This window comes from Phalacrocorax carbo, chromosome 5 (genome assembly GCF_963921805.1).
Source record: "Phalacrocorax carbo chromosome 5, bPhaCar2.1, whole genome shotgun sequence".
In the NCBI taxonomy this organism is placed as follows: domain Eukaryota; kingdom Metazoa; phylum Chordata; class Aves; order Suliformes; family Phalacrocoracidae; genus Phalacrocorax; species Phalacrocorax carbo.
The window spans coordinates 12,168,040-12,188,815 of record NC_087517.1 but is presented as its reverse complement, the minus strand read 5'-3'; the positions used below and the strand labels follow the sequence as shown (position 1 = coordinate 12,188,815).

The window sequence follows — 20,776 nt, the reverse complement described above, 5'->3', positions numbered from 1 at the left end:
ACGTTGCTGAGCTGATAGGGGTGACTTAGGGCATTTCACCTTACTGGCACTTTTGTAGCTACACTAGCGCTGAACAGTTTTTGGAAGCAAAGGGGTGAGGAGGTAACTCGGTTGCTATTGCTTATTTGGTCTCCATGCACAAGCTCACTGCTGTTTTGTCAATTACTGCCTCCTGTGCAGAGCTTGGACCTTCCTTTCCCCTATCTTTTTATGCTGACATCTGTCCGTTGGACATCAAAGTGTAATCTTTCAAAGCCACAAAGTCATATGACTTACCGAACACTTAATTGATGATCTATACAAATGCAGGCAGGCTCGCTCCTGGAGGAGGCATTCTTCTGTTGTGGTGCGTTAAAACAGCTTTTTGTATCTGGACAATAACAAAGATTCATTTGAAAGTATTAGCTATCATCGGGGCTTGACCTCTTTGGAAAGTATTCTTTAGTGAGGGTTTTAAAGTGGATTTGGAAAGATAATTATTCTTGTCATCGGGTAGAATCTGGGCAATTTATGTGCTCAGCTGACTTGCCATTTTGGCTTCAATGGATATTTATTCCCAGAATGTAGGATTTCTGTGTGAAGTCGTGTTGTGGCTGAGGATGATGGTAACGGGCAGATTAGATACGTGCAGACAGAGATACCGCTCAGGGTGACACATCCTTAATTGTCAGTAGCCTTACAGCAGGCAGTGTGCTCAGTACTGTAGCTCTTCAGTGCAGGGGTAGAAGAGACTATTTATGTCTTTGTTTTCTCTCTGTGTTCACAAACATTTCCAAAGAACCATTTCATGGTCGTGAAAAGATTTGTCTGTATCATCTAAGCCAGTATACGACTCGGAAAATTGAATTTTGTACCTCTCCTGCATGGTAACTTTCTTTCCATAATATTTCATTATGCATTTTTGATTCACAAGCATGTCATTATTGCTTTATCCTGCAGCCTTCATTAGTAGTCAGCGTCATGTATCTCAACCTTCTGGAGTTAATAAACACTTTGCTATAAAAGGATATTGCAACATTTGATAGGGCTTCCCAGGAACGTGATAGAGAGCATAGATGTATTTCTACAGGCTGCATTTTCATCCGATCACAAAATTTAAGAACACATTACCAAGAGGATATTTTTCTGGCCCTCTCAGTCCCATGTAATATCCCTGAACCCTGCTGGTGGGCTCTGGGCCAAATCCTGTGGTAGCATCCAGTGGATGAGGTATAAAACAGAGATCTGTGGACTCATGAACATTTCCATGATGTGTTACTCAGGAACAACAGTTCTATCTCTGAAGTCCTAGCTACTTTTCCAGCCCATGTTTATACATGTCAGGTTCGTAAAAGGTTATTATAGAAGTCCTGTCTCAAATCCCTGGCTATGACACCTGCGCTCTGCCATCAGTCGGCTGCCATGAAATGTGGGAAATGCCACCATGTGTTTGGTTGTCTCCAACCATAGCTGGCTCTGGCCATTTTAGGAACTTTGGGGTAGAAACTGTTCTCCACAGTGTGTTTCTGCAGCCCTGTCCCAGTGATGCTGAGTGGACCCCTTAACAAAGCTTCAGGCAGGGCAGGATGCAGACGTAAGATGGACAGTGAGGGTCATCAGCACAACTACTATTTCCCATGACTGACATACGCATGTTGCACCAGCTGGTGGTGGCAGAGGCGTGGAAACACATCTTCTTAATGTGCACCTGCTAATATAAATTAATTATTATAATAATGAAGCCAAAGTGTGATGAATCTGTTCTCTCCAGCCCGTCTTTCATTCTGCCTTTGCTTTGGAAGCAGGCAGAAAAATATCAGTGCATTTCTTTCTTTTTCTTTGTGCAGTTAATTTGCAATTTTTGTTTTGTCGTCACTCCTAATGTTTCATTGTCTTCTGACTGTGACTTGTCATTTATTCAAAGCCGTATTAGTGTGGTAGTGCCTAAGAGTTATTGAGCACCAACATGACAGACAAGTCATTCCAGCAGCAGAGCTGGAGTTTGCAGAAAAAGGTCATGGAAACCCCAGGCTGAGTCGTAGGCTGGAAGCATGGACAAGGTCTGTCCTTTTATCAGCAAATCTAGAGCCAAAATATGAGACGGTGTGTGTGCGTGCATGTTTGTGTTGGAGACCGGGGATGCCTCGAATGAGGTATGTATGCAGGATGGATTCCTGGCTGGGGAAAAATATAAAAATGGGTTATCAAAACTGGTGTGAAATCTCAACTGTAGTAGGAGATGTGGGGGAAAGGAGGATCTATGTTTTCCACTCATCTCTAATTTACTGAAGGTAACAAATGCCCTTTTGTTGACTTATCTGGGTTTAGGTTGGGGTCTGCTCCTCAATATCATACTCAAATGAGGCTCGGCAGCTGCCTCTAGCAAGATCCTATTAAGAAACCACAGGCTGCAATAGGTTGTCTGTGATCAATATGTAATTTCACTATCTTTAGGAAACCTTTCTAATGAACTTTGTGGCCTATTGCCAATGCTTTGCATGTGACAGTTTCCTCCTGCCTGGAATTGCTGGTTTTGCAGAGCATGCTGTTAAGTGAAACTGAAATCAGGGAAACCACCAACCAGTGAAATCCTTTCAGAAGAAAGGAAGGTGTGCGTGGGAAAAGGATTTTATAATGCAATCTGTGAAATTAAAAAATAATTGCCAATATACTGCACTTCTGTCATCTCTGTTGAAAAAAATGAGACAATGTCAGGTCTGTGGCTTTTGCATTTGCAACCTGGCAGTGGGCTGGGAAGAGGGGCACCAAATTATTTCCCTATGTTTTAGGGATGAGTTGGATGATCATTTGACTCCAGCTGTCAGGGATCTATAGAGCAGCAGCTTGGATCCTCTGGAAATCAGTCAGATGTCATTAACCTGTAGCCAGTTATTTGTGCAGCTCTGAGCTCCCCCTTAATGAGTAGAAGCCAATTTACTGATTTTAGGCAATAATCTTGTTAGATATATTTTAGCCCCTTCCATTAAGAAAAGTATTTTTGGGATGAAGAACATATTTCTGGTAATTCTGGCGTCCAGTCTCACAGTCTAATGGGATATGTAAGCTGAGATTAAATGCGTATCCTCTGTCTTTGAAGGCTGCCCACTGGCTGTGTAACTCTACCTTCTGGTGATTACCATTTCAGCAAGTTTAAGGACTGCTTGTCCAGGAAGAGACCCCGACAGCTAGTGGGGCTTTAATCCCAGTCATCTCTTTATATGTGTCTCTAGCTGGAACAAACTAAAGGAAAGCTGCATTTTCAACCTATTGGTGATCCTTTTCTATTCAACATTACAATAACATTGCAGGTTTTAACCACAAAAATGTCAAGCTTCTTACAGCAGTAAGTTTTAGGGCTATAAACATTTATACTAGCGTGCTAAAGAGATTTGGGCATAAGGGGCTGTACTGGCATTAGGGAGCGGCTGAAAATATGAGTAGGCTAAGATTAGATTAAACAGAGGCAGGCAGTAATTTAATTGGCATTTATACATTGAGAGAAGGAAAAAATAGTAAGTTTAAAAAAATGTGGCTAGGAAGCTTTTAGAAATCAGGGAGGTAATTTGCTTTCCAAAATGATTCACAGCATCTCGTGTTAGCTAATTAACAAAACAGCAGGTTTGTGAATTTAACAGCAGCGGGGTTAGGACTTGGTGGGCTTGGTTCTCATCCATATGTTTGCTAGGGTCTGTTCAGCCTCCTCAGTGCTTTTCCTCTGCTCTTTGGCATCTGGGGGAGCTCGGCCTCTTTTGGGGGCAGAGTTACAAGTGGCTGTGTTCTGCGATAGGAGCCAGATGAAGGTGAAAGGGGCAGGTGGAGAGGCAGGAGATTATTCATTGACTGGCATGACTCAGCCATCCATAAAATGATTTTCATTAATGTTTAATGTGTGTCAAAAATGTCAGCATCTGTAAGAGAGGCAGATAAATTATTTAGTCCTGTGAGTGTCTTGCCTTCCCCCTCCCGCTGATGTATGTAAAATGTTTGCCCTGGTTTTGTTTAGATTTAGGATGTTGTCGGCGAAGTTAAACGCATCGCAGTTACACCCAGAGCGTTTCCTTGCAAGACCCTCGAAGGAGCTGCTGCTGCCGCCGCTTTACAGTTCAGTGCTTCGTTAGAGAGGTCTGGGCAAACTGAAGTCAGCTGCAAGTGGGTTATGCACAGTCCCTGCTGGTGGGCTGGGGTTGTTTTTAGATTGCTTTGCAGAGGAGTAGAACCTGCAAAACTGAAACAGGGATAGAAGTGTGGGGTGTGAAGGGAGGTCCTGCTCTCCAGGTAAGGGCTGTGGGGAGCTGCTGTTGGATCCGCCCAGCATCACAGCATAGCCTGTGGGCCTTCCCTGTGCCCCTGCAGGGATGTGCTCACCTGACATTAGCTGGCATGCTGTCTTCTGCCATTCTTGCTGCTTTGGCTTTGCCGGTTTTGTCCAGAGGGACATCACCCAGACACCTGCGACTGCCTAGTCTGGATGAACTGTGTCTCACTTGGGGGGGGATGGACAGCCCCTGCAATCTGGGCAGGGCTTTAACTGCTCTCCCAGGTAAGGTAGCCGTCTGCAGGGATGGTTTCTACTTGCCTGCCCTGTTTCAAGAGCTTACGGCATGGGTTGTGCTTTATCCCTAACCAGGGAGTTTGTGCACAGGAAGGGAAAACTCCCCTTTGAGTTGCAGGTTTGGGTTTTCATTTTGTTAATTGTTTTAAAAGTCAGCTTCATGGGATGACACTATAGCTGCAAGCTGAAATCATAAGCCCTAGCAGAAAGAAAGAGGGACCAAAGGGGATAAGCAAGGGAAGAAATGTATCTGATCAGATGGGATTTGAGGTGAGGTGAGACAGAGGGAAATGTAAACCTAACTAATAGTGAAGTGTTAGTTTGTGAATGTTGGATGAACCACAATCAAAAATGACTAATTTAAAACCCACTCCAACACTCGCACTAGACACAACCTTCCTTCCTGGGCAGGGATCTTCTGAAGGCAATGGGAACTTTGTCAGCCCGTGTGTCCGTTCAGATGGGGCATGTTGAACCCTGTCAGAAAAATTAAAAAGAGAACTCTGCATTAGAAGAGAAAATGCACAGATTGTTTTTAAACATGGGGGCAAATGCAATTGCTTTGTTTGTTTGGGAATTTTTTTCTCTTTTTTAGTGAAGTCACAGGCCGTGGGACAAGGATCTCAATTGGCCTCTAATTAAAGTTGCTTTCTTACTGTCTGGCATGAAATCCCCCTGAGAGGCAGATGTTTGCAAAGCACACTTGAGGCACTGGCATATGGTTCCTTTGTAAGGCTGGGGTTTCAGCAAAGTGCCTCCCGAATGTTGTACATAATTAGATTTTTTTTTTTTTTGTCCTGGAGAAGTTACTGGCGTCCAGAGACTTGCAGGATCCAAGAGGGAGGCTTTCTGAGAGACGGATGGGAAGCCCTAAGCATGTCACTGATACATGACAGGTGCTGGCAGATGCCCAGCTGCAGCTTTTTGGAAAAAGCCTGTCGCCTAAGCCAATGCCAGTTAAAGGAAATTACCTGATCTCCAGAATTTAATAGAGGATGAGACCCTGGGTACCCAGCCTTGACAACTTCACAGAGGACTTGCATCCTTCCTACAGGAATCTATCAACAAGTCTAAACTTTTTCCAGGATTATAAAATTCTGAGGAATGTTTCCATAAGGAATCCAATTGTAATGGAGAGAGTGAAATGAAAAGAAAATATTCATTCTAGTCTTGGGTAGAAACCATGGCCATGCTTAAAACGTGACTTCAGGTTACAAATGGCCCATAGCTCTTTATTAACACCATAAAAGACTGTTGCATCTAGGTGGTCACTGATGTGTAGTGCAATCTACAGCAAGACACTTCATGACTAAAAGCTAAAGGTGCTGAATACACTCATTTCCCTCTGGGGCAGCACACCTAACCCTTGCACACTTAAGAAATAAAGCACAGGATTTTGTGTCAGATGACCTAATTTTTCCAATTCTCTTAATGTCTCCCTTTCCTACCCCAAAAGTCCTTTCTGTGATCACCAGAGCAGGTCTTTCCTACTGTTGGTGCCTCATTTTTGCCTGTCTATAAAAGTACACTGCAACAGTTCCCTGCCTCAGAAAGGTTTTTTGAGGCAAAATCAACCCATGTTTGTAAGGTGCTTTTGAGGTCTGTGGATCTGACTGTGCTTTACTAATGTGGGCAGTCATTATTTCTGTTCTGTAGAGAGGAAAACCAAGATCTAGTGCAGTTAAAGCAGCTTGTTCAGGACCACAAAGCAATTTAGAAGCAGAACCACAAATAGAGCCAAGTCTTTTGACTAGCAGTCAGATGTGCTATCCACAGGGCTACCTGTAATGTCTAATTATTTTTCTAAGGGTAGGAAGAGAAAGATCTCAGCCGGATTCCAAAGCCCAGATGAAAATAAAAAGGAAATGCGTAAAAGATTGACTCACAGCCATTGCGTTCTCTTAGCATCTCCATTAGTGTATGTTTAAAATGAAATGAATAAAATCCCCAATGGAGGGAGTTGCAGCAGAGCGTTCGCCACAGTTTGTGCATTAATTCGGTATCCTTCTGGTGCTTTGAATGGTTTTATGCCATGTATGAAAAGGCAAAGCCTGGCTGTTGGCTTAGGTGGGATGCACAGGGTGCGATGTTTTAGGCTTCAGATGCTGAACACAGCTTATTAGAGGCCACATGTGCACAGAGGCTAATGAATTTGCATGCTTGCTGCAAGTGGCTATATCTTTCTTGAAGCCTTGCCTATTCTTTGGCATGCTTTCAAGCTGAGGCTACTGTTTAAACGTGTGGACATTCAAAGGCTGTGCTGGGAGGCTCGATGCTGCCAAGTACCTCGTGGAAGGAATAACAATCTCAGCAATTAGCAAGCTCCCCCAGATCCCAGCCCTGCCTCTCGGTGTTACAGGCAGGGGAGGGAAGGGGGCTGTGCTGGCAGTGGCTCTCCCTTTGCAGGGATTCAAGCAGTGGGAAATCGGAGGGACCAACCTGTCAGTGTGGAGGAGGCAGAAAAGCTGCTGGACCTCTGACAAGCACTGGTAAAACTTGGAAGCGGAGGTAGCCTGTAGTAATGCCACTCAATACCTGTGACCAGAAGGGTGTTCCAGCAAGCTGAAGTGGTGTATAATTAATACAAGGAAGGACAGAATAAGAAAACACAGAGAAAATAATATTAGTCTTGGACTGAGCCTAAGTGTTATATATAAAAGCAACATTAGTCTTTTAATTTTAGAATAAATGCAGCAATGTAACGAATATAACTTTTGTCTGAGCTGGATTAAAGTGCTTGGCATGTGCTGTGGCAGATTTAGCCTTCTGTGCAGACCATCTATTTGGTGTCCACGGTTCTTGCAACTTTTGAGGCTATGGCATTGGCCTGTGTGTCAGGCTGCACGCTAGACCTGGTGACATAAAAACATTTACTCTGTATGAGACTAATAGGAGTACCAGAGGTCAGATTCACAGCAGATTTGTGGTTGGATCCTCTATCAGGTACCTGTTAGGCACTTTGTGTACCTTTATGTCTGTAATCCTGTGTTTGTATACACTTACGCATACAGAAATAAGTAGACTGCAACCACAAGCTTAAATGTGTTGTGGGTCTTCAGTTATATAGCAGGAAAACCATCACAAGTCTACCAAGGTCCTGGGGATTATTTACATTTCCATTGCAGAGCTGAAAGCAAGTTCTAGCCCCTCCTCCACACGGGGTAAGAAACACAGCCAATGCCAGCTGTGTTTCCACGGAAAATATCTGCAATGTCTGTGTTAGCTTTTGCTGGTCTCCCCAGATGAGCGTTGCATGCTGTGGCCACATTTACTGCTCAGGGTATGTTGAACGCAGATGGTCTGTTTGCTCCACTGATTCATTGAGGAAGGGTGGACATGTCAGGAGCACCAGATGAGAAGTTATTGCTTGAGAAAGTGAACCAGGGGTGCAGGGGGACAGCCGCCATCCTTGCCCCACGGCTCTAATGTTAGTTCAGCCTGCTTTTCACCCTATCCCTGCCACGCTCCGACCTGCAATAAATGCTTCTGGTAAGGCCAGGTATTATTTTTTATTGGTTATTAAGAAGAGTAATAACCTTTGTTAGTGAAATACATAGCTGTGGGTTATTCTTTAATAATAGTTGGTAATGATATTTACAGATTAATTTTGTATTCTTACTGGTTGGTGCTGCCTTTAGATCCAGTTCAATTCAATCCATCCTTCATTCCTCCCTTTCTCTGTGAAGCCAAAACCCACTCTTCTGCTGCCTGCAGCGGGGAAGGGCAGCAGGAGAGCCTCACAGGCTCCTGGGAGGCTCAGGGCACTAAAATGCTCTTTCTTTGCATCAGGGATCAGGCTGTCATCCGCAGAGGAGCAATCGGCAGATGCAGAGTGTCCAGCCTCATTTATCTCTGCCAGATGGTGCTAAAATACTACTCCGGAGCACATGTTGCTTCTATTCAGCCAAATGCTTGTGCCATGCTGTGGCCTCTGAACCAATGAGCCTCAGCCAGCAAAATCCCAGCGGCAAAGGCCCTGGCAGCCCTTGGCTAAGCCCCTCTCCATGTCTTATAGAAAAAGAGAGAAATCAAACTAGGAAGGCTCACAGCCCTGCAGGGACAGACAATAGAGAGCCGGGAAGGAAGGAAGGGGTTAAAGAGGGTTTAGCGCACACAAAAAGTAAATATTTGAGGCAAAAATGCAGAAAGAAGGAATAATGGAGAGAGAAGGGCAGGAGGAGGAAGCGAGAAGTGTAAAGAGAAGAAAAAGGAGGATTATATTCTGCCAGAAAACAAAGGGATGGTTGTATGAGAAAAGCATTGGGGAAGTGAGGGTTCAGCTCTGCACAAACTTTCTGTCTGACACAGGACAAGTCAATCTCTCTGTGTCTCAGTTTTCAAATGCTGCAATGGGAATAATGGTCTCCTTTGTTCTGCCTCTCAGTGCTCACATCAGATGTTCCTTCTGTTTGTATGTTGTAGAAAGCCAAGATGCTACCATGCTGCAAACCAAAATAAAATCCACTGAGGCTCTGAGGGATAAAAAAGAGAGGTAGGAAGGCAAATAGGCTATAATAAACCTAGGAGATAACTGCTCCAAAAACTGGGGCGGGGGAGTGGGGGGAAGAAATACAGGAGAGGCCTTTACTGAGGGAAGAAGAAAGAAACAATATGGACCAGATTAATTCTCCTGTTGCCTCCTGGACTGCAGTAGAATTCCTCGAGGGATGGGTTTAGCCCAAGGAGTTCAGTTTTGTTTGGTTAAAGAAACTTCATGCCAAAGTTTTTAAATAGTCAAATCTGTTCTGAGAATTATGAGAATGTGGGCTGCCTTTCCTGAAACATTGCATGGGACTTGGGATGAACAACTCCCGCTGAAGGCATCAGGAGCCAAGTGATTAAGCCCCATGCAGTGCTCTGACAGGAGGCCTTCTTCTTGCCTACGCATACTTTTTTAAGTATAGAAAGTATTTCCATATTTTCAGCAGCTGATCTTTATTTGAAGCCAAGAGCTTCATTTTTCAGATTAGAACTGAAGCTTTTCTAGGAAAAGCCACTCTGGAGCAGACCATGGGTCTATCTAGCCCAAGACGGTGTCGCCATCAGAGGCCTTGCACTCTGCCTAGAGAAAGAAATCCTAAAAGCCCACAGGGCTGTCTCCAGGGATAATCTATATTTCACTCCAGGAGTTTGACTTTCACTCCAAAGTCTGTAGGCTTATATTTTATCCAAAACTCTTGTTTATTTTATTAATCTTTACAGTTCCCTGGAGGTGTTTGTTTGCAGATCTCTAACCCGTTCGGGAAGCCCCTTGAGCTGCTGACCTCCACATCCTGCAGCAGTGAGTTCCCCAGGCCAGCTCAGGCATTTGTGCAGGGGAAAAGGAATTTTCTCAAATTCAGGTTTGCTGCATTTAGTATGGAAACACGCTTTAAGCTTCCTGTCTCACCCAACTGGCTTCTCATTACAGCATCTCATCCAGAGCTGTGAGCTGCTTCTGCCATGCAGGGAATCCTGCTAGGAGACGGGCTCTGCATGTATGATGCTGCTGTGCCCTGAAACGTGACTCAGCCATGCTGAGGATCCACTTTTTAAATTTTTCAGTGCTTCCAGGTTTATAAGAATCCATTATTCTGTCAGCTGCTCCTGCAGGCATGGTGTGCTTTCTTCTCATTTCACTGGAATAATAAGAGTTTGTGGATAGCCATAGTGCCCCCACTATGTGGATAGCACACTAAGCCAGGGCTTGGTAAAGGTGTGAGTGGCTGCAAGGTGACTGGGACATGGCACCGTGCTCTCTGCGCCTCTCTTTTGGTAAAGAGGCAGCTGCAGTGCTCAAGCTTCTCTGCAGACCATGGTGAGACTTGCAGGTAGAAGGGCAAGAGGGGCACACTTGGGTAATCCCATGCTTATGGTGATGGTGAGCCAGCAAGCCAGTGCACGGACAAGGGGCAGGTTGGCTCAGTGTTCAACCTGCCCTTCCTTCATCTGTCTGTCCTTCCGCCACAGAAGGCCTTGGGTCTTAAAGGGGTAGGAGAGAGGTGTAGGGCAGGATACAAAGTACAACCTTTGTCATCATCTAGGAATGAATTGCCTAAATGGTTGTATACCCGGGGCTCTGCAGCAAAAATGAAATGGTGCTATACAGACATGGCTTCAGATCCAGCACGCAAACAAACAAAACAAATGTATTAGAAACAGCTGGGGGATAGGATGAAAATGAGCATTATTAGGGGTATGCTTATAATAACTTAGAAACTGGGGAATGCATCATTGCTGTGCTGGGGCCTCCTGGAGGCAGATATGCTGTTGCTTTTGGAGCCTTTATTACAGCCATTGGTGTTCCCATTTATGCATCCCTTCCCCCGGCCCTTCCTGGAAAACCTGACAGCATGCTTTGAGGTGTAGCTGCTAACGCGAGGGTTTTGTCAGGAGCTGGATTGACCTCTGAAAGCAGTGGCTATGGTCTCTCTCATCTGCGGGTCACGAGCTGCCACTTGGGCGAGCATGTACATCGCCCAGAGCGGGGGCATTGCTTTAGTCACTGATCTACCTTCAGGGGTTTCCTCCCTCTTCCCAAGGGAATTTTTGTAAATTCCCTGGCTGTAGGATGGACTCACAGTTTTCCAATTCCTTCATCATTTTGGAGCGAGACTGACGTGTCCTGGGGGATACTGAGAAAGGTGGAAATGCCTGCTGCCAGCACTGCCCCCTTTTGTGTCTCTCCTGTGCACAGACAGGACATTGGGGCTGTTGGCAGCAAGTCCCTTGCCTGCAGCCTGCCCTGCTGCAGCTCAGGATGTGATCATCTTTAAAAATCATACTTTTTTGTCCCGGTCTCTATGTGTATTACCTCTGTGACTTGCAGTCCTTCCTTGTAGGAGAGTGTTTGTAATTGTCTTTCAGCCCTCCGTATAGCGGGCTCTTGCTAAGAAGTCCTTACTGTGTGTTTTACATATACGAATGCCACACCCACTGACATTTTTTGGTAACACTTGCTAAGACTTCAGTTGTATTATGTCTACTGCACAGTTAAGTGCCTAAGAATTGACTTTATTGTTTCCCTGACAAATTTAACAAATATTGGCCAAAATTCAACTTGCACTGACACTGCTGATCTTGCAGCTGGAGAAATTTGGCCCAGTACTCTGCTTCACTGTCTTTGAGCCATCATGATGTGTCTACAATGTTGGCTGTTCTCCTTTGCTTCACGGTTGGATGAGATGCTTATATACAAAGCTGCTTAAATTCCACATGTTGCCTGTGGCGGAACGGTTCCTGCCTTTGATGTGAGAGCTAGCCACAGCCTGGGATTTTAGAGGTTATTCTTATTAACAGGGTAAGTTAATAGGAAAGTCTCGTGTATTTAACACAGAGTGCACAACAGCCTGCTTACTTGAACACTGAAAGAGTTCAGCCACAAGGACTAGCTCCCCTGGTCCCAAAACCCTTTAGTAACACAAAGTGCTCCTTAGGGATCTCTCAGGACCGTGTTCCAATGCTTGTTCAAATTGCAGTTACATTGGTCTTGGCCTTGCATTGAATTACCTCACTCCTTTGTGTGCTGATTTTTATGAGCATAGGCTCAGCTGGTGAGCTTGCTCATCTTCTGGAGCTGAGTATCGTGGAGGTGACGCCTGAGAGTATGTGGGGACACAGAGAGGTAGTTGTAGACATTGGTCACTGGTGAGGGATGTATTTGTATGTACAAGACAGGTTTGTTGCACAAGCTGACTGTGAACAGCAAACAGTACCTCATTTGCCACTAATGGTAACTAGCTCAACCATAAAACTAATAATAATACTTGTAGATGTGCACAGGTTCAGCTGCAGGTAAAAATATGGCCTTCATCCTGTCTGTTCCATATGTCTGCATGGACTGAAGGGCTGTACCTATGCAGGCTGCAAGATGCAGGAAATAGATGACAATATATAGGAAGGGCTTTTATCCCCATTCCCACTTTCAGACCCAGATGGTCAGGTGTCATCTCCTGTGTTCAGCAAGGAAGGTCTGATGGCTGGACCAATGTTGCCCTGTGTCTAGCCAGTAAAGAAAGCTGCTTAGTGAGAAGTCTCTCTTGCCCTGGTACTGTCTCGGAAGAGTGGTGGTTGCTGCCTGTCTGTGAAAGGCAGAAAGTAAAAACACGGGGTTTTAAACACATTGTACTCTTTGACAAGCTGGAATAGGTTTAAGGCCATGCTGAAGATCGCTTGCCATGATGGGTATTCTCTACCCAATGATGGATGAGTTATTTTTCAGAGCAACTGCAAAGATGTCCTTCAAACCCACCTTTTGTTTTGTAAGAGTGCTGATGGAAGTGTCTGGCCTGCCGTGAGGTGATCTGTGACCGCTGATCTTTTTCAAAGCAGGAAAATGGTGCTGGTGGCTGAAACCATTGGCAGTTCTTTTCCTAAGGCTTCCAGGAGAGTAAAAACCTGGGATTTTTTTGGTGAACTTTCAGGAGACATTAAATAATTGGGCACTGTATAGAAGGCAAATGGCCTATGCAGGTATATATTTAACATGTAATCAAACAGCAAGAATTACAGAAGGATGCGCTGTGGCTTCAAACCACTCCTTACCCAGGGAAAATGTTGGCTGGCTTGTAAGGAGCATGTCCTCCCTCTGAGCACAGTCCCCAGCTTAAACCATTCCATCTCCAGCCGTGCTGTGTAGAGCAGAAAGGGGGGAAGTCAGCTGCTGTGCAAATCTGTCTCAAGGGCTGATGCTAAATGGACGTGTATGTGCTGTAATACACCCTGCCACTTCATCTGGACTGCGTTCAAAACAGTGAAGGGAGAAGGCTCCTGGCTCGGCATGCAAGCTGGGCATCTCCCAGGCTCAATAGTATGGTCTCTGAAAAATGCAGCAGGGGTAAATCTGGTTCCTTGGTGGGAAATTTGTTAACCTTTCAGAACTTCTGAAGGATAAAGTGACAAGTTGATTCTCCATATTTTCTTTTTACAAACATATCTCATTGATGCTAGTGCTGTTCATGCGTCAGCCATTAGGGTCTGTCTCTTGGTGCTGTTATGTAATTTATAGACTTTCTCCAGTCTGATTTTGAGAAACATGGAGTGGCCATGAAGCTGGGAGCAAGGACATGCTCTCTTCTAATGTGTCTTTCCTGTTTTCTTCTGTTTTGCAGGTTCTTTTCGAAATGATGGTTTAAAAGCTGCTGATGTCCTTCCTATACTAAAGGAGAAAGTGGCCTTCGTGTCAGGTGAGTACATGTTTTCTGGATCTCCCCAGCCCAGCATGAGCACTGCCTGCTGCACCTTGTTCCTTATGGTGCTGCAGAGTCACAGGGAACCAGTTTCACGTTTGGTCTTGGTAGTACTTAAATTAGGTCTTCTGCTAAGAAAAAGGCCCTATGTAGAACAGGGCTATCCAGTAATACTCAGAGTGTTTGAAACATGGTAATTTTCTTCATATTCTGAGAAACAGGGAAATGGGCATCACAGGTGGGATGAAGTGCAGCTTCTCACCTCAAGCCCAGACCTGTGCCGTCTCAGCATTCAGAATGGTTCACAGACCTTGATTTGGGTTCAAGGTCATTGAATAGCATTAACTCCTGGTTGTAGGAAGCACTCAGGCCTGTAAATCACTGGTATTTCATTTGCAAACCCAATCAACTTGCAGTTAAAAGTACCACTGATGCTGCATTTACATAATAGCTCAGACGCTCAAAGATCTCCTGCCATCCTGTATGAAGATTTACAGCCTTTATTCAGAAGACAAATCTTGAGGACCTGGAGGTGGATGAGGACTAGACAATATGGAAAAGGCTTTGAGAATGGCTTGAATGATATTGTTTCTGGGATGAATTACAACTTGTCAGGGAGAGGGGGATGAGAAGGTCTGAAGTGATCATAATTTTGCATGAAGTCACCTAAATTGGCAGCATAAAAAATAGGTTATTTCCAGTGCCAGCATTTCTGATGATTGCAAACCATTCAGGCTGCTTTTGGTGATCCTCCCCGTTGCAATGAGAAAACCTGCATCAAAAGCAGCCAGCCCCCTTGTCTCCAGTCTTTGCTTTTTGTTTCCTTCATCTCCACAGTAATGCTGACTGCAGAGGGGAGGAGAGCAGCAGTGTTAGAGGCTGTTGGGTGCCTGGGCTCCTCCTCCTTGGCTGCTGGAGTGGGGCTGGTGAGGATGGGGCTTGTCACTCTGGTGAGCTGTGGAGATGCCTGACCAGACTGGAAAAGCTTTTGCCTTGACTAATGGTGGGTGTGAGATGTCTTCATGTATAGTGACAGTTAATTCATCCAGGGATCACAAGTCCAGCAGTGACTTGGGCAAACAATTTGTGGCTCTATAAACCCTGAACATGACCATTGACATGAAAATCCAGGATTTGAGGGAAGTTTGTGAGACACCAAAAGCCTCATGTGAAAACCCAAGATTATCCCAACAGTACTCACATTCAGTGAATATTAACAACGTTACTCACATTCAGGACTACTTTACCTCATACTACTTTTCCTCATTCTGAATGTCCTGAAATTTTTTACATGGTTGTGGTCTTTCCCTGCTCCAAAGAGGGGAACATAGTCATAAAAGCACAGTGTACCTGCAGACTTGTGACACAAAGCTGAACTGGGTGCTCTGGGGAGGTGAAAGGGAGGAATTTATGCAGGGACTGTACTGGAATTTGGTTCTTGGCTCCTGCTGTTGCTTCGCATGGAAATGACTGCAGGATCATTTGGTAATTCATGGAATGTTTAGTAATGACAACCTGCCTGGATTGTTTATATAGCCCCTTCCACTGACTGTGCCTGTGTTCAGCTCTGAGCCAGAAGGTCTCACACCAAATCATCAGCTCGTTAGATCCTGTCCTGGGCTAAGCCGGCCTTATGGGGAGGCGTTAAACAAGCAGCACCAACACGATCCCTCAGGGTTTCACACCATGATCTGCTGCAGGCAAGGGACAGCCGCTTCTTGTAGGCTCATGAGCCTCCAGACTTGTATCTGCTGAAAATGTGCCTGTTCCTGACACAGCTAGCTAGCTAGCAGTCATAGGATTCACACTTCCTCTCCATGGTCTCCAAACGCAATGACTACAGGCAACAATTGTCAGGGGCCTTTGCAGATAGAATGGTCTGAGCGGCTGGTGTCTTACTGCAGAAACTCCAGGATCACCCTCCAGCCTCCGGTTTAAGTACTGCCCAGTTTTTCCCTGGGTTGTTGTAATAAAGCAGATTAAGAAAAGGATTTGAGCACTTCAGCTGATGGCTAGGTTCTTTTTAATTGGATTTTAAATGGACTAACTTCCTAGAATATGCTTTGAGCACAGAAGAGAAAACATTTGCCGAAATAGAAAAATCAAATACCTGGACTTTGCAAGATTAAAAAAAAATAATGTTCTGTAGTTCACACAGTCTCTGGGAGCATATTGTGTTTGTAATCAGGCTTCCTCAAGGAAAGGGAGCCTTTTATTGAGTCTTCTTCAGAGTTTTATACTACAGTTAATTTTAACGATAACAGTACTGTAAAGTTGTCAAGGGAGTTCTCCTTACACCAGCAGAATTTATCAGCGCGCACAAAAAAAATCTCAGCTGAACATCTCAGCTACGTAGTTTATTTCTTTTCTCATCTGCTGTGGCTCACCAGCTTGTTTTTCAGTCGATGATTCAACAGGAAAGCTACAGAGAGCAAATAAGATCCTTCAGGCAAGGGCTATACCGTGCTTCGTGTTTCAGTGTTGTGGATGCTCCACACCTGGACCGTGCAGAGCAGCAGCGCAGAACAGGCAGGGAAGTGACACCGGCTGCTGCCTGCTGCAGAGCAGGCACAACAGGACCTGCCTGCACAGCCGTGTAATCTCAGAGGAGCACTCAAGCTTTCAGAAGTGCACTTAATTTCAGAGTTGAAAAACAGCTCTAACTAGCTGGGCATGGATTCATCCAGCCTAAATGCCGTCTGGGGCTCTGTGTTTGGCGCTTCCCCTCAGCTGGCTCAGGCGGCAGCGAGCAGCAGGCACAGGGCTCTGCATCCGCATCCCTGTGCCATGGGAGAGTTGAGGGGTGGATAATGTTGGGATTTTTTCCTGGAACTGGTTCTTGAGTTCTTCCAGTGATCTCATATATGAACTAGACTGAACCCGAGCAAAGTTCATGTGTATGTGTGCTAAACAGCACCTGAGAATCCCATTCCAGCACTCGTAAGCAGCAAGATGGCCTGAGAGGTCAGGGGTGTGGTGCATCCCAGCCATCGCTGTCTGATTGCTGCCATTGCTGACCTCATGGAAGCAGATGAAGCAGGGTGTTGGAGCAGGGGTGGAAGGCTTGGGCCACCTGCTTGTGGCCTAAACCCTAATAAAATCTTGGCTTTGCCTGGGTGGTTCACTGTGTTGCTTCCAGCAATGGAATGGGTTTGGGAACCATCAGGGAGTGAGCTGTAGGCCAGACTGTTTTTGTGTTCTGAGAAGGAGATGAGCACAGAGGGGAGAGGAAATAAAACAGGTTGTAAATTATTTTAGGTGGTTTTTTTCAGTGAGAGGTGGTGAAATGTTTTGGAAGCTAGACTTAATAGTCTTTCTTAGGAAACACAGATGCTGTTTTAGAAGAGTGGTTTAACTTGGGATGTTGTGAGCTGCTTGATTATATTTACAGATTGTCTATTGATCAGTGCAATACAGAAGGAAGCGTATGAGGCTCTCAGGAGAGGGTGGGGAGCCGGTTACCATGTTCCCTTCTCATGCATGGAGCTTTCCATACTCTTAGGCTACGAAAAGCTTGTTAGTTGACTAATTCCATGGGTCTCACTGAAAGCATTTGCCCTTTCCCTGCATCCCCCTCAGAAGAGTTTCTCAGGATCCTTCCCAATACTTCACGTTCCCTGGAGGGCTCAGAAGAGCGGCAGTGCGTGGGCTTCAGCCTGTCACCCAGGTACTGTCTGCTCATCTGCCGAGGCAGGAGTACAAAGGAGGAGGCTGGCCAGGTTTCTGAGAGCGTGGTTGAGCACGGAGGAATCAACAGCAAAAGACAGAAGGCTGTAATAAGCCAGTGAGCTGCTGCAGCTGTGTCAAGCAGAGCTCCCAACGTGTCTTCAGCAAGGTGGGAGGTTTCTCTGTAGACTCTGGGCAACAGAAGGAATGGGGGAGGGAGAAGTGGATGGAGTAACAGTTTGGCTATCTTCGTCCTTCAAAAGCCCACTGTCCCCAACCCCTCGTCTTGGGAGCAGCCTTGTGAGCTGGGTCACAGTGACGTCTGAGCCTGGCTGCAAGCCTGAAGGAAAAACAGAGAGAGATTTCCCAAAAGGTCTTTCATAGGAGGAATTTCAGTGTAAATAGATCAGATGAAAGGACAACTTTGCAATTATATTTCATTAAATCTAGGCCAGCAGGATGAATCAAAGAGGAAGGCTCAGAGGGGAGGACACTGACTTTCCTAAAAACTTGTCTGAAGACACCATAGGTCACTTAGTGCCAGAGGTACACACAACCACATGTAGAGGGGCATGTTTTTCTTTTTCTGCGATGGATGCACTTCGCTCTTCAGAGAAAAGGTTGAAATGAGACCTCAGGGCCCTCTGGGCACTGAAAGAGTTCAGATCCATGTTTCATGGGGTCTCAAACGTGGATTTGTGGACACTGGAATTTGTATTGGGTTGGGAATAAAACTAACCAAAATATTTAAATTTTGAATGATGTAAACATTTTGTATTTGCACAGAAAGTTTTGATTTCAATTAAAAGTTTCCATTCTACTCTTTCTCTGGAATGGAAATTTCAAATGAAACATCAACAATTCTTCTATATTTTGTTACAGAAAAATGTCTTCCATTTTATACCTTTCCTGATGTAGTTTGAAATCAATGAAATTCCAAAATGAGGAAATAATGCTATTAGAAAAACATAGTATTGCTTGACTATTGAATTTTCCTAGCGGTTTTGGCCATCATGCTTTCATCTAGGATTTGCTGCTGCATTGATGCAGATTTTTCTTTGAAGAAGAAAATGAGGAAGTTTAGACTATAAAGTTTCCAGGTCTTTTGATGATGTCTCAGCCTGCTGGGTTTTTTTTGTTTGGTGCTTTTTTTTTCCCTTTTTGTTTTTCAAGAGTGTTAGGTTATTTTGGTGATAGAGAAGAGCCTTTACCTATAGGGGCTGTTTAGATATGCTCATCAGGAATCTAAGGTTAAAGCAGAAATCAAAATGTTTCCTGGGATTTCTGATTTCATTTACAGGTTGTAAATGTATTATGCAGAATCAGTTGCTATGTTTCTTTCCATACATTTTAACTGTAGCCATGAACTAAATTAAACAATTTCTGTGGAGAATGTCTAGTCACTGCCAACACTTACTGTCCTGGCACTCGGACACCAGCAGCTTGCCAAGATCTACCAATATCTCCTTAGAGCAGGGAGATTCCTCCTTTATGTACTTCCTTAATTAGCATGTGTGAGAGTAGTGATACAACCTGTGCTGCCTTGTGGAAGGCAGAAAGGTTCAAGTGCCTTACAAAACTGGGCAAAAAATCAACCCAACCAAATTTTCTATCCAAAAAAGACTTGCAAGAACTTGTGGCATCACGAGTCGTTGATTGGGTGTCATCCAAACACACTGGACTCTGACCAGCTCCTGGTCAATGAGTCCCTGCATCCTGTCACATAGGTAGAGCTATATATATATATATATAGGTATATATATATAGGAGTGTGTATATATATATAGGTATAGTTAATGATAGGGTGTTTCAAAATAGCAGTTAGAGGAAGGAACTGAGTCTGTGAAGCAAGAAGGTCTGTATACATCCCATCTCGTTCCAGCTCACAGGGTTTTCTTGTCCTTAAAGACACAGCGAGCTCCACAGGTATCTCAGCAAAGGTCTCGTCTTCATTTATACAGGTAGTCAAGAGTTCTCCTTATGTAGAAATCAAGGCTGGGAGCTTATAAGTCAATATAAGGAGCCAGGGAGGTGGCAGTAGCACCTTAGATAATTAATACAATAACAACCAACCATTTTGGTCATTTTGCAGTAAGGTGTGCTCTTCTGTCCTACTTATCAGACTCGTCACCTGTGAAAACTTCCCAATTTCTGTGAAAATGCTTTGGTTCATAGGCATATGTGTTTTTTGAAGGAATCAATTTTTACTGACAAGAAGAACTGAAATTCACAACTGGACATCCTCTCTGTATTAGCAATGGTTGGGTTTTTTTGATACTTTTTTTGTGGGAAAATATAGGCTATTTGAAATGGAAATACTTTGCTGGAATGTGCAATTTCAGAAACATTTTCATCTGCCAGTGTTTCCCAGCTCTAGGCTGAGTTTCTTCTTAAAACCAGAGGGGAAAAAGACCAAGACATCCTAATAGCAGTTATCTAAGCGCAATAGCCTGAACTGTCCTCTGGACTTTCATTAATTTGCAGGATCTTCTACTTGGCTGTAGCTGTCGAGGACTTACTGCCGGGGATGCGGCAAACCTGAGCAGCCAGTTACATTAAATTGGTTTATCACGTATTTCACTTTGCTGATGAACGTCAGAAACTTTGTCATTGCTGTTTCTCTGTGCTTATCTCAAGTGAAGAAGACAGTGTGTGATTAGGGTGATTATGGCCTCTCTTTGTTTCTCCTTATTCTGTACACCTTCTAACGTTATGCCCAGTGGTGTGAGTTCAGAGTGCCTGCAGTACCACCGTCAGCAGCACAACTGGCACCACCACGTGCTGTTTTGTTCCCTTCCCTTCTCCAGGGGCAAGAGGGTGAGCACTGGGGTGTTTAGTTTTAGAAGATTTTGGTGTTTATTTTGTTCAGTTTCTCTATTGTTTTTTTAAAAATATACAGCTATTCCAATACATCTGCAACAGAGGAGGCAAGATCAAAAAAACCTGATTTGCAGCTGGGGCAAAAGGCAGCGAGGTTTTCATAGGTGTGAGGAAGAGTCAGCATTGAAGAGGAGGGTACTGGTGCTCCCTTGATGCTTCACAGCAAAACAACTTCTTCCAGAGGAAGAAATGGGCTCCTGTGGACTCTCTCTTGAAGTGTTGCCTTCCAAAGAAAAGAAGCTCTTCCTTCATTTTAATGAACCTCACTTGTCCTTAGCTTTGCTTTGCTGGGGCAATAAATTTCTCCACGGGAAATAAGACAATTTTCCCTGTGGCTTGTTGACAAGTAAACATTTAAAATTAAGGAAATACCCCAAAATAGTTGCATAAATCAGCAAAGGTGTATTACAAGCCATAACAAGTGGTCTCTTCAAATGCATTCAGTGACCTGGGTGATGGTGGAACAAATCTTCCTGGTGGGAAATGGAATCCTCCAGTGGCTGTACCAAGCATCCTGTCTACAGCTTCTGAT

At 44.6% G+C, this 20,776-nt stretch overlaps 1 protein-coding gene across 8 annotated transcripts in view; it reads left to right on the top strand.

The window, feature by feature from the left end:
* Positions 1 to 20,776, top strand: part of KALRN (kalirin RhoGEF kinase) — a 525,469-nt gene that overhangs the window by 152,025 nt on the left and 352,668 nt on the right. For all 8 annotated transcript variants that reach the window (XM_064451199.1, XM_064451195.1, XM_064451194.1 and 5 more), the window contains exon 2: positions 13,621 to 13,695. In XM_064451199.1, the coding sequence (XP_064307269.1) occupies positions 13,621 to 13,695 (75 nt within the window). The remainder of the gene's footprint in view (positions 1 to 13,620; positions 13,696 to 20,776) is intronic.